This window comes from Protomyctophum bolini (assembly GCF_963924005.1).
Source record: "Protomyctophum bolini genome assembly, chromosome: 19".
Taxonomy (NCBI): Eukaryota; Metazoa; Chordata; class Actinopteri; order Myctophiformes; family Myctophidae; genus Protomyctophum; species Protomyctophum bolini.
In genome coordinates, this window is record NC_137880.1 from 21,349,983 (window position 1) to 21,364,971 (window position 14,989).

At 41.6% G+C, this 14,989-nt stretch overlaps 1 protein-coding gene across 1 annotated transcript in view; it reads left to right on the forward strand.

Moving 5' to 3' along the window:
- The window catches only part of ncoa1 (nuclear receptor coactivator 1), an 88,454-nt gene extending 73,953 nt beyond the window's left edge, over positions 1 to 14,501 (forward strand). The window contains exons 16-22 of the mRNA XM_080791220.1: positions 315 to 483; positions 1,281 to 1,598; positions 2,597 to 2,701; positions 3,042 to 3,453; positions 3,649 to 3,814; positions 5,031 to 5,211; positions 5,950 to 14,501. Of these exons, the coding sequence (XP_080647346.1) occupies positions 315 to 483; positions 1,281 to 1,598; positions 2,597 to 2,701; positions 3,042 to 3,453; positions 3,649 to 3,814; positions 5,031 to 5,211; positions 5,950 to 6,144 (1,546 nt within the window). The 3' untranslated portion in view covers positions 6,145 to 14,501. The remainder of the gene's footprint in view (positions 1 to 314; positions 484 to 1,280; positions 1,599 to 2,596; positions 2,702 to 3,041; positions 3,454 to 3,648; positions 3,815 to 5,030; positions 5,212 to 5,949) is intronic.
- The last annotated feature ends 488 nt before the right edge of the window (positions 14,502 to 14,989 follow it).

Genomic DNA, 14,989 nt, shown 5'->3' on the forward strand with positions numbered 1-14,989 from the left:
GTCCCATTCACTGTATTAGCGGGGCCACTATATACCGATAACAGGCTCGACAAGCTTATCAAGTGTATCTCGTTGTCTCGATAAATTGAGAACCGGGTTTGTCATCCCTACTGCTGTATACAGTAGGCGCCTCGACCAACCTGTAGGAATCGGGGAACAGAAATGGCACTCCCCAAACGGTTTCCCCATCTGTGAATAGTGTGCTTGTTGCAGTGCCCTGCCAAGACAGATGTTCCCCTGTGTGCTTGAACAAAAGTGTCAATAATGGTTAATTTCCCTATGGGGTTCGTGTGTGGATGTCTTCATTTGAGCAGGCAGTGCGTTCCCTGTCCGCTGGATGAAATGTTGTGTCCGCCCACCACACCTGAGGGTCGCAACGACGAGAAGGCTCTGCTGGAGCAGCTGGTGTCCTTCCTCAGCGGGACAGACGAGAGTGAATTGGCCGAGCTGGACAAGGCCCTTGGCATAGACAAACTGGTACAGGTGAGAGAGAGATGGATGTATGAATTTGATAAAAGCACAATGACGTTTTAGCCTAGTAGCCAAAAAGTGAACCCGGACATGTTGATTACACCAAGGTTTTATGTTATAAATGTTTAGTATGGGTCCCCAGCATGTAGAAACTGCCGGATGCTAAATTGTATATGTTATTTTCATAATTGGCATAATATATGACCATACCATTAACAACCTATAGAAGGCAAAATATTCTTTATCTAGCTTTATCTATATGTGTCAAACTAGGAGGTTTTCATGATGCTGAATCCATTCCAAGCATTAGTTTAAAAAACACTCATTGGTCTTAAAACAGCTATGCCCACCAAATGAGCTGACATCATCAATTTGTGATGATGGCATTGGCCGTTTTTAGTGGCTGTGTGTTTTTTTGTGTTTTTTTGCAAAACTAATGCCTGGAATGGATTCAGCATCATGAAAACCCCCTAGTTTGACACATCACATTTTTTTTTTTATGATTTGTACTTTATTTATTTTCTTCGACACATCACATTTTTGAATATTTTGCCTTCTATAGGTTGTTAATGGTATGGTCACATATTATGGCAATTATGAAAATTGCCCAACATATGCAAGTTAGCATCCGGCAGTTTCTACATGCTGGGGACCCATACTAAACAATAAACATTTATAACATAAAACCTTGGTGTACTCAACATGTCCGGGTTCACAATGGGGCTCTATGGGCTGGCTACTAGACTATTTAATCACCTTGGGTGTAATAAAAAGTTGCGTTGAACAGTAGCATGCTCTGCTGTGTCCAGGGAGGATGTTTCGAGCCCCTGCCCCAACGCTTCCCCTCGCAACCGCCCACTACCACCCCCATTGCCATGGATCCCAAACTACCCAGCTACCCATCGACGTTCACCCCGGCCCCCCAAGCCCAATTTTCCACAGAGCTGCCCACCGTGGGGCCACAGGGGCTGGGATTTGGGGCCCCGCGTGCTGCTTTCCCCGGCGGGGCCATGACTATGGGGCTGAGGCCAGGCATGGCCCGACCGCAGGGCATGGCACCCCAGCTCCGACTGCCTCCCAACCAGCTGAGACTGCAGCTACAGCAGAGGTTGCAAGGTCCTCAGCAGGTGAGGATAGAATGTTGGGGCGCTAGCACCTCTTATGTCCAGCTTTTACACAGACAGACAGACAGACATATTCTACCAATGCCATAATTCATCCCTCCCCTACCTGGCCTTGGTGAATTTCACTGATCTGTTTCATCTTCTGACTCCTTCTCTTATCTCTGCTGTCCTTCCCTTCCTGCATTTAGTAATCACTGCTGTCCTGGAACATGCCCCTTCTCAGAATTGTTCAGCAAAAACACTGTTAAAAAAAGGCCACAAAACAAAACTACAATCCTTACATTCGAACTGCTGTCTTGGATATTATGTTAAATATATTTTTTAATAAAAAATTGTTGGAGAAAAAAAAGCCCCACTCACCAGCTGTGGATGCCAGTGGCTGACATGGCGTCATCATATCTATTTAATAAGTGTTGACATGGAGTCAACAGATGACATGACATTTGAAATGCAAGGTCCAGTGTTGGAGCTTGGGTAATTAAGACATGTGGTAAGTATTGGGAGCTGATGGTATGTCTGCTGCTCCACCTCCCAGGGGTCTAGCACACTGTAAAGGGGATATGGGACATCATCACTCGGCTGATACCAACCATAAGCTACCTATTTACTTAATTACTTACAGACCTGCTAAGAAACATTATTTAAGCCAGGAAGCATATCTGTATTGTCCGGAAACACACATCCACTATTATTCTTCTTCTTATTATTATTATTATTAGTATTTTATTTGTGCCGTCTAGATTTTATAGTTGGCAACTGTGTATGAGGAAATGTATTTCAAGTCCTGCCTTGAAAGAATAAATCGAATGGTGACAAAATGTCAGGAATGCTTGGGGAGCACCTGCTGTGGTGGTGTGTGTGTGTCCTCCGCTTATATTAATGTAGAAGAATTGTGGGGGAGAGAGGGTGCAATTTGTCCCACAAAGGCACATCAGTGTGTGTGTGTGTGTGTGTGTGTGTGTGTGCGTGTGCGTGTGCGTGTGCGTGTGTGTGTGTGTCAGCTGCAGAACAGGCTGACGGCCATGAACCAGTTTCCGGGGGGAGCGCAGCAGCACATTTCCATGGGGATGCGTCCGGGAGTGCAGCAGCCTCAGATGCCCTCTCAGGTGAGGCACCCCACCTACACTCTCACACTTACAAATGGGTTAATGGAACACTGAGGTCATTACTGTGTACCTACTACTAGAGTTTGGTCCATTGTATTTATGTATATACATATTTTTTGTTTTAATTGACGCAAGCCTATCTACTACATGGCTTTTAAATATAAATAAATACAATATATACAGTGTATTTTCAGTATGCTGTTTTCTTCCCGTATTTGTTATCGACCCATTGCTTTTCCTTCCCCATTACGCTGCCCCTCTCACATCCGTCCATCCATCTTCTCTGTTGTTTGTCCTCCATATTTCCGCCTCCTCTGTCTGTCCGTCCGTCTGTCCTCAGCCTCCGTTGAATGCCCAGATGCTGGCCCAGCGTCAGAGGGAGCTCTACAGCTTCCAGCACCGCCAGCGTCAGCTCCTCCAGCAGAAGGTCCTGCTGATGAGGCAGGGCATCGTTGGGGGGCCTGCCGCCGGAGCCGCCCGGCTCCCCAAGGGTCCTCCCGCCACACCCCAGCAGCAGCAGCAGCAGCAGCAGCAGTTGAACTTCCCACCGGGTTACAGCCCCATGGCAGGGAACCCCCCTACCTCACCCAGCCACTTCAACGCCATGTCGGGCGGACCGCTGGACCCTAAGTTGTCAGGACGAGGACCCCTAGGGAGCCAGGCGCTGATTGGGGGCATCCAGGGCCAATTTGGGGGCACCGTTGGGAACTCGTCGGTGCAGCAGGGGCTGTTTCAGCAGTTCGGAGCGTCTGGTGAGTGCACAGTAAACACCCGATCCGAGTGTTCCATTTAACTCAGAAAGTGAACAAATGTAACATAACGGTAACATTTGTATATGCTCCTTATTGGTCTTTAGAGTGGATAAATGGATACTTGTGATTTTACTGTGTACAAAACAACCTGAGTGTATTATGCTCTTCTTAAACGTGTGCTTCTTTTTGTCACAGCTATAGTCCAGCAAGATCCGCCTTTCCCTGCTGAGCTCGGTCCCACAAGCCCGCTGTTGTCACCTCAAAACTCCACCCCCCAAAGTCCATTGCTTCAGGCTCCACCCCCTGGCTATCAGTCGCCTGACATAAAGAATTGGCAACAAACAGCCATCGGCACCAACAGGTGAGCTGGGCAAGTTAAAATGGCCTACATAATATCTTCAAAGAGACAAAATCATGCACAGATATACAGTACAGAGCCACTTCATTTGTCAAACATACTGTGAATAGGAAACTTGTGTTGTTGCCCCCTGCATAGCATACATGTACTCTAAAAAGTCTGAACTAGGGGTGGGTCCCGAGACAGATAGGCACGCTGTGCCAGTGTACAGACGGACAACGTTGCATACAAACTTTAGCTGTTGACATAATTATTAAAGTTTCTTAAACGTAACTAATTTTCAAGTGACGTTTAAGGGGCGAAACTTTTAAGAGAGAAGACAGGAGTCTTGCCTCTTGCGCTATGCCAACAATGCTAACAATGAGACGAGAGAGAAAGCGTTGTAGGGTGACAGAGGTGCGTGCGTGCGTGCGTGCGTGCGAGACTGTGTGTGACTGTGTGTGTGCGCGCACGCTGCTCTCAGTTCTCAGACATACTTTTATTTGTTATTTTCAGTAGTTAGTAGTAAGGGAAGTAGCCTACATTACAACACTATTGCCCTGGGTAAATACAGAATAGATTTATTTTAAATATTATATTTAAAATAAGGAAAACATAGCTCACTATATTATCCAGCACAAATGGTTCAACTGTTGAATAAAGGAGAGGATGTTACAATATTCATTACATGTCTTGAGCTTTTTTGTTAAATAATCATTTGACCTCTTATTTACAAAATCTTATACCATTTTGGAACCGAAATAGGGAACCATTAAGAAGCGGAATCGATAAGCCGCATCGGTACTGGACTCACAAAAATCCTAACGATACCCATCCCTACTCTGAAGTTTCTGAACCCCTAATTGCTCCCTAAGTGCAGGTTGGCCTTGCATGGTTTCCTCCTCCTGTGTGAATGTAATGCAACAATCTATGTAAAGCACCTTGGATAAAGGCGCTATATAAATAGAGGTGATAGATGTCCTACGTTACAGGTAGGTATTACATTATTCAGAATAATGTGGTGCCCCTCATTAATCCATAAACTGAAACACTGAGCAAATCTAAAATATGTTAAATTATAATTAATATTATCCTAGACAGTTACTACTACAGAGTTTGTCATTAGTGACATCTGCAGCTATATGTAAACTTACAGGATCTGTGCAGTGGCAGTTTTAAGGAATAGCACTGAACACCACCAGAATGTCCTGTTCTTTGCTTTGTTGTTTCCGTGCCACAGCTTGTTCAGCCAGCCAGGACAGGGTGCAGTGCAGGCTTTTGGCCAGCAGGGGGTGTACAACAACATGAGCATCACAGTCTCTATGGCCGGTGGGCCAGGCAGCGTGGGACCCCTGCCTCCTATGGGGCAGCCTGTGGGCATAAGCAACAGTAATGTCAGCCCCATGTGCAGCGACCAGCAGGTCAGTGAATCCTGTCTTTATTAGTATTCTCTGCCTATTCTGATATGCCACCACACGCTGGTTATTGCTTCTATTCTGGTGGGGATATGTCTTATCCATGATTGTGGTCTGTGTGAATTCCTTTTGGGAAATCTTCTGATATATATTTGAGTACTTAGAAAAGTGCTATATGAATTCCAGACACATTATTATTATTATTATGTTTGATCATAGAAGTAAGTGTTTAAGAAAATGCCCCCCCCCCTAACCTGACACTGCCAGATCCAAAAAGCTTGCTACACAAATTTGTTTCACAGCTTATTTGGATCTGGGATCTCGGGAGCCAATTCGATGACGGGGCTGTTCCTTTTTTTCAAGATACTTGGTAGATGATTGGATGGGACCGTCTGTCTATCACCGTGTGGGCGTGCAAACACAACCAATCATATTGACGTGTCTGTATAGCTTCACATCCGGTTTCGCACATATCCCGCCCTTAGCTCACGCTGATTGGTTCGGTACGAAGCAGATTGGACTCTCAGCTCAACTCCGATCCCAGATGAGTGTTGTGTTGGGGAATATGTTTCCCCAATACCGCCCTCATCTGGCAGCGTCAGGTTACCCCCCCCCCTCCCTCAATTACAAATTGAACTCTGAACCTAATCTGATCTGATAATTTCTTACCAGGCAGCCCAGCCTTGCTTCTCTCTCCACCAGTAACGTTGCCTCTGTCTCTCTCTCCCTCCCTGGCTCCATCAGGTGCAGCAGGTCCAGGTGTTTGCGGATGTCCAGTGCACTGTGAACCTGGTCGGTGGTGGCGACGCGTACCTGAGCCAGCAGGGCTCCATAGCGGGCGGCGGTTCCCAGAAAGGCCCCGTAGGTGGCGCCCAAGGCGGCGCCCAGACCAGCCAGGCTCAGCAGAAGAGTCTCCTCCAACAGCTGCTCACCGAGTGACGCCACCTTACCCACCTGACCCCCACCCCTGCTCTCCTTCCTCCTCCTCTTCCTCGTCGTACTTCTTCTAGCTATTGCTACGGCTCCGTTATCATCAGGAGGATGGGATTGGCTGCCGCTCCAGACCCACAGGTCTTTCTATCGCACATTTGGATTTGGGAAGGAAGGACGGACGGAAGGACGGAAGACGGGCTCCGACAGGCCTGGCTGTCATATGGCGTCGTGCAGCCTAAACTACTAAAGGCGAACTTACACGGGAGTCAGAAGCGATGGCAGCAGTGCGTTTTTTTTTTTATTATTATTATTATTATTTTATTTGTTTTGCTGTTTTTGTTTTTCAAACCCACCTGTCTGTCTAGAATCTGTCCGACAACCTGTCTTTGTCTGCCTCAGCCTATCAAAGAAGACAGTGTTGTCTCGCTGCTCATTCCTGGTTACCTACCTATCTTCTTCTTCCTCTGCTTCTTGACTCCATGCCCTGCCAACGCCACCCAAGAAAGAATCAACCGGCAAACGTGGTCCAGATTCATCAAGTCGCCACTGTCGTCCTTGTTGTTGATCTGGGACCGGACCCGTTCGCTCCACCGGGCTTTCAAAGCAGCCGTGCATCTTGTAGCTCATACAGCTGAGCCCAGTTGTTTTTTTATTTTCTTTTTTGGTTTGGTTTTTATTTAGTTTAGTTTATTCTGTGCGTGGGAGCGTCGTAGAGAGAGTATGGTTGCCTTTTTTGTTGTTTTTTCCTACTTCCTTCTCTCGCTCTGCAATGTTGGAATATAACGATTCAGACCTGTGTGGCATTGTGGGATAGAAGCTCAGTTTCAGCTGGATCTGTGACTGACTCTCTCTCTTTCTCTCTCTGTTTTGTTCTTTTTCTCTCCACGCTGCAGTGCCTGATGGAAGTTGTAGTTTTCCCAAGCTCAACTTCTACTTATTCTATTTTGGGATTTTTTTTTTTTTATATATTTTTCGGGAATTATTTAGTTTAATTTTGTTTTTTATTTTACATTTTTTAATATCTGTTCTCACCACCATCATCATCATCATCATCATCAACACCACCATCATCGGAACAAGCTTCGTTTTAACAGACAGGATGGATGGATAGCTGGATGGCTGGATGGACAGATGGATGGATGGGAGACAGACCGGATGCTGCTCAGTTTGGAACTTGTGTACCTCTCTCTGCTGGGAGGAGTTTTTGTTTTTTCCAGAGTTATAAAAAAAGAAATAGACTGTTATGATTATTAAAACTGTCTGTCCTTCACATTTTTTTACCCATCACCTCAGCAGCTGTGAATATAGGGCCCTGTCAGGCTCTCTTCCCCCCCCCCCCCCCCCCCCTCCCCTCCCTCCCTCCCTTTCTCTCGTTCCAACTTCCTCGCTCCTGGCCTATCAGTGTTGTTTGCCATGTGCATCATGCAAGGCGGGTAGTATTGTACAGCACCGAAGGACAAAGATTTTTCTAACTGCTTTTCCTCTTCAAAGAAATGTTCGAAATCGAATGATGTCTCACAGCAGAAAAACTCAAACTATATATAGTGTGATTCAATCCTTAAAAAAAAATCTATTCAGAGTTGAGATCTGATCCAAATAATCTTAGCTCCGGTTATGTTTTCTTTTGTTTTAATTTCTGTTTAAACGTTGATGTTTGGCATCATAATGTAATAGTGCAAATAATTGTTGTGAAGGAGGAAATTATTCCATCTTCTAAAATGTGTGAGAAAAAAAAAGATCTGAGTAACATTGATTTTGAAACGGCTAGGTTCCCCCCCACCCCACCCCACCCCCAATCGAATGAACTGCAAAACAAATAGGGAACGGGGTCATTCATCGCACAACATATAGCTTCAACAAAGGAATTCTGAGAGGACAAACGGGTGTTCTAAATGATAAACTGATATATCCCATTAAAGTGGTGTGGTTCGCTCAACTATCCTTTATGGTCACCTTAGTTACCCCCCCCCCCCCCCCCCCCATTATTTAATCTTCTTCAACCACTTAAACCATATTTACTTACCTGACTCGACTCTATAATAGGACTGATCCTTTTATTTTCACTCTACTCTAAGCCTAGTGCAGACTAATTCAGACCACTGCAATGTTTCTCTAGAATGTTTTAAAACCGTTATGTCCCGCCGGTCTGAACTAGGCTTCACAGACCGTTATTGACTATATCCACACAGCGGCCATTTTGCTCTCACGTCATATTTGCGGATTGGGGTGGCATTTCATTAATTTAATAGCAAGATGGCCGCCATGTGAATATGGTGATTAACGTAGCACCTTGTAAGCATGTAAGTCATTACTATAATAACAAAATGTTCAAGTCCACAGTAAAATCCTCAGTGTTAATTTAAGCCATTAGTGTCCAGAGTGGAATTTTATAATTTCCTTTACATCACTTTGAAAGTTGAAAGTGCGCACGCACACACACACACACACACACACACACACACACACACTTACACACTTAATTTTAATTCACTAGGGGTTTGTTGTTTCTTAATTATCCACCAAGATACATCTAGAACAATAGGTAAGGCATTTTACATATTCATAATCATAACTCAAAAGGATTGTAAAAGAAAATGATATGATTAAAAACTAAAGGGAGTTGCATGATACCACTTGATTCAGAAGGTTTAATTTCAATAATATGTGCTTTGATCCAGTGTTAATGTCATATTTAGCTTGTCAAATGAATGCTTAAGTTATATTAGTCTCTTTCTTTTTAGAACATCTACTTTCTCTACTAATTTCTCTACATAATAAGCTATGATAAATATATGAAAACAATATATATTTGTGTTAAATGTTTGTAGCCACAGCAAATTCTGTTTCTACCTCTAATAGAAAAGATGTGAGACTTTTACTTAATAAAATAGTTGAGTTAATTGAGTTGAGTTAACTTTGAGTGTACAAAATAAATGAACACTGAGGATTTTATTGTATAGAGCTTTTAGTCATAGAAGTTAAAAAAGAGGTACTGATGATATTTTACCATAGTTAAAAGTTTATCCTGAAAAAAGAGAAGTGATTAAGTCTTACATTACATTGCCGCTTTTCAGATCACCTTCTCCAAAAATCTGTTTCAGCAACAGATCACAGATTGTGCCCCAGAAAATAATTGACAACTTTCTTTTGGTTTTGTTTTGTTTGCTCCACATGTTGTACCCCAGTGCTATCACTCCACTTGACCACACACTAATTTCCTTTTGAGTGCTTCTATGACTACTGTTTCCCAGTCAGACACTGTGTCCCTCAGCAACAATACATCTTAACACATAAAATAAGGTGTGTGAATTATGTAATACACATTTTAGTAAAGTAAAGAGAATAATTCAAATCCCTGACCAGACCTTGGTTGCAAAGTAAGCTATTGTTGCATTTGCAATGGGCCCCCCACTCCCAAATGAATATACTGTACACTAATATTTTGATGCATATGAAAAGATGAAATGTTAGTTTTGTTTTGTTTTTGGATTGATTGTTTTTCTTTCTTTGGTATCTACTGATACGGGGCTCAAATTATAACCTTAAGGCTTTAGTAGCTAGATCTCCATCCAAGTATTTTATGCAAATTACAATATACTGCATTACAATGGCTGAATGGAAATGGAACATTTCATTGATCTTCCTTAGTATCGCAAAACAGTAATTCCAGTCACTTGTGGTGGCAAGTGTAAGTGATGAATGGATGCAAACAAAGGCAACTATTTATTGCTGCCAGATAAATAATGCAACAGTGTTTCCTCTGTCAATTTGCCCAGCAGTACTACTCAACCCTTTGAAGGACAATTTCATTTTTTTCTGGCAGAGATTTTCTCCAATGTAGCGAAGTTCACTTAAAATAGACTGGAGAAAATGGATGGAAACATAGCTATTGGTGGAATAATTGCCTGCTCAGTTTTTTTCACAAAGTGTGCAACTTCACCCAAATACAGGGGGGACTATACACAAAATCCTGCCTGTTAAGCCCCCTTACCTTATATACCAGCCAACTCCTCAACAGTTGTGATTTGAGAACCACTTTGTGTACAGGGGTGTGTGTGTGTGTGTGTGTGTGTGTGTGTGTGTGTGTGTGTTTGTGTGTATGTGCGAGCGTGTGCGTGAGTGTGTGTGTGTGTGTGTGTGTGTGTCTGTGTGCGCACTTTGTACCCAAACAGTGGCCCATGAACAGTCCACCCCCCCAACTTGCTTTGCAATTTGACCCTTAAAAAGCAGGAATCCTCTTTTTCATGCAGTTCCTTAACAACTCAAGCAGATCCATTGGTAACGCTATACCGATCATTGCTGATGTCAGTTTTAAGGTCATTCGAGTGTTGCATTGCAGTTGCACTTATTTTTATAACTCCTTTTGTACATATTTATGATTAGAGAAATGTCAATATATATATAATCAATAGTTGATACGTTAGAGCACCTTTTCATTACCTCAGTATGCTATTAATTGTACCCTCATAACGTACAGAATTAAGAGCTCTTTTTGATCTTTTCTTTCCCTAGCTGAAAGAGCTGTGTGATGTATAATTTATACTCCATCTTATGGCGATGTTGCGTGCTGAAACTAGCTGTTCTACAAGCTCACAACACATCGTCGTATGACAGTATAAATGAGGCTTCAGGGTCAGACAGTCCTGCGCCACTGTTTGGTCTGTTTGTAAATATTTAGACACCTCAAAAGACACAAAAGCAACGCGAAAAAGGACAGAATGTATTTTGGAAGGACACTTTCAGCGTAGGCCTGTGTGTGTCTACTCTAACTGATGATTCCGCCTCACTCACTCACTTAAGTGTTATTTTTTTATTTTGTTTGTTTGAAAAGATAAGTTGTTTCTTTTCATGCATATTGTAATATGCCCTCCCTTCACCTCCCTCTCTTCACCGTTGGAATAGGCATTCATATATATATATATATATATATATATATATATATATATATATATATATATATAGTCTCCTGTATATATAGTCACCCTGTTACAACGCAGATGTTCAGCAACTCTCGTCAGAACTGATCGTGTGATGAATACATGCCAAATACAAAACGATGCACATGTAACCATTTAGACGTTATTTTTATGCAAGAGCCGATAGTTGGCAAAGACAGTTCCTCCTCACTACAGTTAACAGGTACAAGAATAAATATTTTTTAACATTGGTTCAAGATGTTACCATAATGTATATAACAGACAAATGTGAATATGTATTTGTTCAGAATCGACAAAAAAAAACACAAAAAAAAACATAGTGCTCCAAGTTTGTGGTAAAATAACTACTTGCCTCCATCATGTTTTATTTTTTCTATTTTTTTATTTTATTTTATGTTCTATTTCTCTGATGTATGTATGTATATGACTATCAGCGAGTGTGTATGTGTGTACGTGATTAATACTGTATATCTGGCGTTCTATGTCCTTGTTTTATTTCTCCTCTAGTTCATTTCTACTTTCTCGACCCTGCACAGCCAAACTGTGGGTGTTCAGTCCTAACTCTTTAAATGCCAGAGAATGGTTTTGTTTTGTTTTTGTTTTGTTTTTTGTAAGCGACGACTGCTGAATGTGATTTTACTGAGAGAGAAGCAGTGTGGACTGGCTTTTTGTACGGGTTAATTTAAAACAAACAGACAGAAAAAAGGCCATATTATTTAATTTTCTCTGTTGTCAAAAAAAAGGAAAAAAAAAAGTTTAAAAGCAGATCTTGGGAGAGTGGAGCCTTGGTTTTCTGGAGAAGCATTGCCTGGCTGAGTTGTGATTTTCTGTGAGAGGGCTTTCTGTTTGTTGATTTTAGTTTAGTTTTTCACACCGACCGATTGATTTTATTTTTTATTTGTCAAAAGTAAATGACCAAAGCTTCAGTATGTTTGTAGATCATATGCAAGCCTCATCATCATTGGACAACAAGACATAATGTAGCGGCCCTTTCAGTTGTATTTGAAAGAGTTCATGGTACCCAATCCCTAAATTTCCCAGATGTAGCTTATACGGTATATCCCTCTGCAAATGTATTCTATGCATTGATGCTGTGCATTTGTTTGTCCTAAGTACTTTAGTCTTGTAACCCACCCTGACAAGTGGCCTATCAATAATATCATATTGTATTACATAGTCGATCCCAAAGTTAGCTTAATTTAGATATCCCTTCCCATCCCCCTTTGCCAGTCACTTCCATAGTGAAACACAAAACTGCTCTTTTGAGCCCGAAGTGGCATCAGTATTTGCAGGAAAAAAAAGAACTTGCAACAGCTAGCTATGCACCTTACTAAAAACAAGCATTTCTTCACATGGATTTGGCTCAGTAAATTCCAGGTCTTGAATCAAAAATCAGTAATTTCATAGTCAAGTTAGTTGTAGTTAATTATTACTTCTTTTCATAATCATAAACAAATATATAATAAAAAGATCCCAGAGATGGGATCATCCATTTTACCCATCATTGACTTTTGATTTGGGTTATTGATAATCTTTTGACTTCTCTCAACTATTAATCTCACTTATAAAAATGATTGTGAAAAAGTTCAGTTCATTTCATTAGGTGAATACTTTTTACCAAATTTGAGGTGCCTCTTGTATATATTTTCTGCAGAGGAGATTGCTCCTTTACTGTTTAATGATAATGACCTTGTTAACAAGGACTTTCTTATCTTTATAGAAAAAAACAAGTTTACTGTATTTTACATGACTTTTTTTACATATGTACAATATTAATCAAATTATTCCAGGAATTTGCAAATACAATCTAGTTTTGCACTTTATATTGAATTTACTGGAGGAAAGAGGCCATCAGAAGTCTACTGTTTGAATCGGATCACAATTTGGAGATTGAGTAAAGGAAAGATATCCCCTGAATGTACAAAGAAAGTAAACTAGTCACTAGTCAGTTGTGTTACTTTAATGAGAAGTCCTTGAAGTGTCAGGATCTTCTCGCAAAGAACTTGGTTGTAAGGGATATCATACATCCAAGATGATGATTGAGAAATTGTACATGCTTTAACTTCTATGTAATTAAATTATCTCTGTCTCGCTCTGTCTGCCAGCTGATTCTCAGTATAAAAACTATGCCTATCTTCTTCAGGTGACCTCCACGTCTCCTTTTCCCCTTGTTTAGTATACACTAAGCTTCACCTTAAGTGCAACAAAACTCCAAACTCAAATCTGTGTGGCGACTTATACTAAAGGTGAAAAGATGGGTGCAAACTGTCTACTACTGACTGGCTTTGATGTTAGCCTAAAAGCGATGTCTGCCCATAGACATCGGTTTGGTGTCCCAGCCAGTAGCAGATCACCAATTCAGTACCCTGCTTTTCAGCTTTAGATGTCAAGACTTCACTTATAGATTTGGGTTTAGTTGTACTTTTAATGTCCTGCAGCTTTAGTGATTGAACATTCCTACTTAGCTCTGCTTTAATGGCCCATGCTCCACTCTGTTCCATCTATGACCACTAGGTCTCTGCAATGCATCTCTACCCCTCAGCGTGTTTTCCCTTAAACTAAGGTGGACGCATCTGTCTGGCTAGTCGAGACTGTGCTTCTGCTAACTAACACTTTGTGCACTGATCGAAATGACAACATACTAACCTAGTTGTCATCTCACACTGTCATAATCATGTTCTGCCTATTGTTATACAGCATTGCACCAATACCAGGCTGAAGTGTTGCTCTGTGCAAAAAGGTGAAATCAGTGAAATCCATAGAGAATTAACTAAGTGACTGCTAGCACGATGCTCTTTGAAGCTGGTATCATTTCCATTGATGAATTCAACAGCAAAAATAGATGGCATGTCGTCGTTTGATTGGCAGTTGAATATATGTTGTGTATTTCTCAACTGCAGTCTTTGGGAAACCCAAACAGTTGTCACCATATGCTTTAATGGAATTGGAAACTATTAAAGTGTAAATTGGTCTGTTGTACCCTACTGCACGCCATGGTCATTGCCAAATGTGGATCCCAGTACAAAGCTAGTTGAGAACTACTGAATAATTAATTCAGCAGTGGACAGTGGTAATGGTGCACTGTATATGCTTAGGCCTATACATGTTTAGTACTAGGCCTAATCCCCACTCATTCCTAAAGCAGGTATTTTAACACTTCCCATCCTTTCTGTATGCGAGTTACTTACTGGAGCAATCGGGTCACTGATCCAATATTTGTCAAGTATTTTTATGTGCTGCCTTATTGGAACTGAGGTTGGATGTGGTAAAGCAATGATTTAGAAGGCTTATTACAGTATCTCCCTCCTTTGTGTTTTAGGGTTGGGCAATTATGCTTCCTCTGGAGAGCTTGAGAGAAAAAAAGACCAAGGTTCCACTTTCTCCCCTGTACAAATTAATATAAATAAATATATATTATACATTTTACTCGTTTTTGTCCAGTTTTGTATATTACACTTTGTAAAGTTTGTTTTTAAAGAGGCACCAATTTGGAGCAGCTATAACGGGACAATATGAATGATGTTCATGTGGGAGACTTTTATGCATGTTATGTTCTCTCTCTCCCTCTCGCTCTTTCTCTGTCTGTCTCTGTCTCTCGCCTCTGTTCAGGTGTGTGGATCTTAGGAATGTCGTAGACAATCAGTCTCAGGCTGGGTCCAGTCCCTGCAGGGAATGAGAGCCCTGTAGGCTGATAAAACAAACACAAAACTCTGTTTGCTGGTTAAAGAAACAAACTTTTTTTTCTTTTCTTTTTTTGCATCTACTGAAAAAGTAATTTGTCCATATTTTGGAGGTTTGTTCATTCATATGTACGTGGCTGCTCAAACTGGGATTAGTTTTTAAAAGTTTACACACACTTCTCCGACTACACTCAAAAACACTGACACCTCGTGCATTTGGTCCCTCTGCTTTTT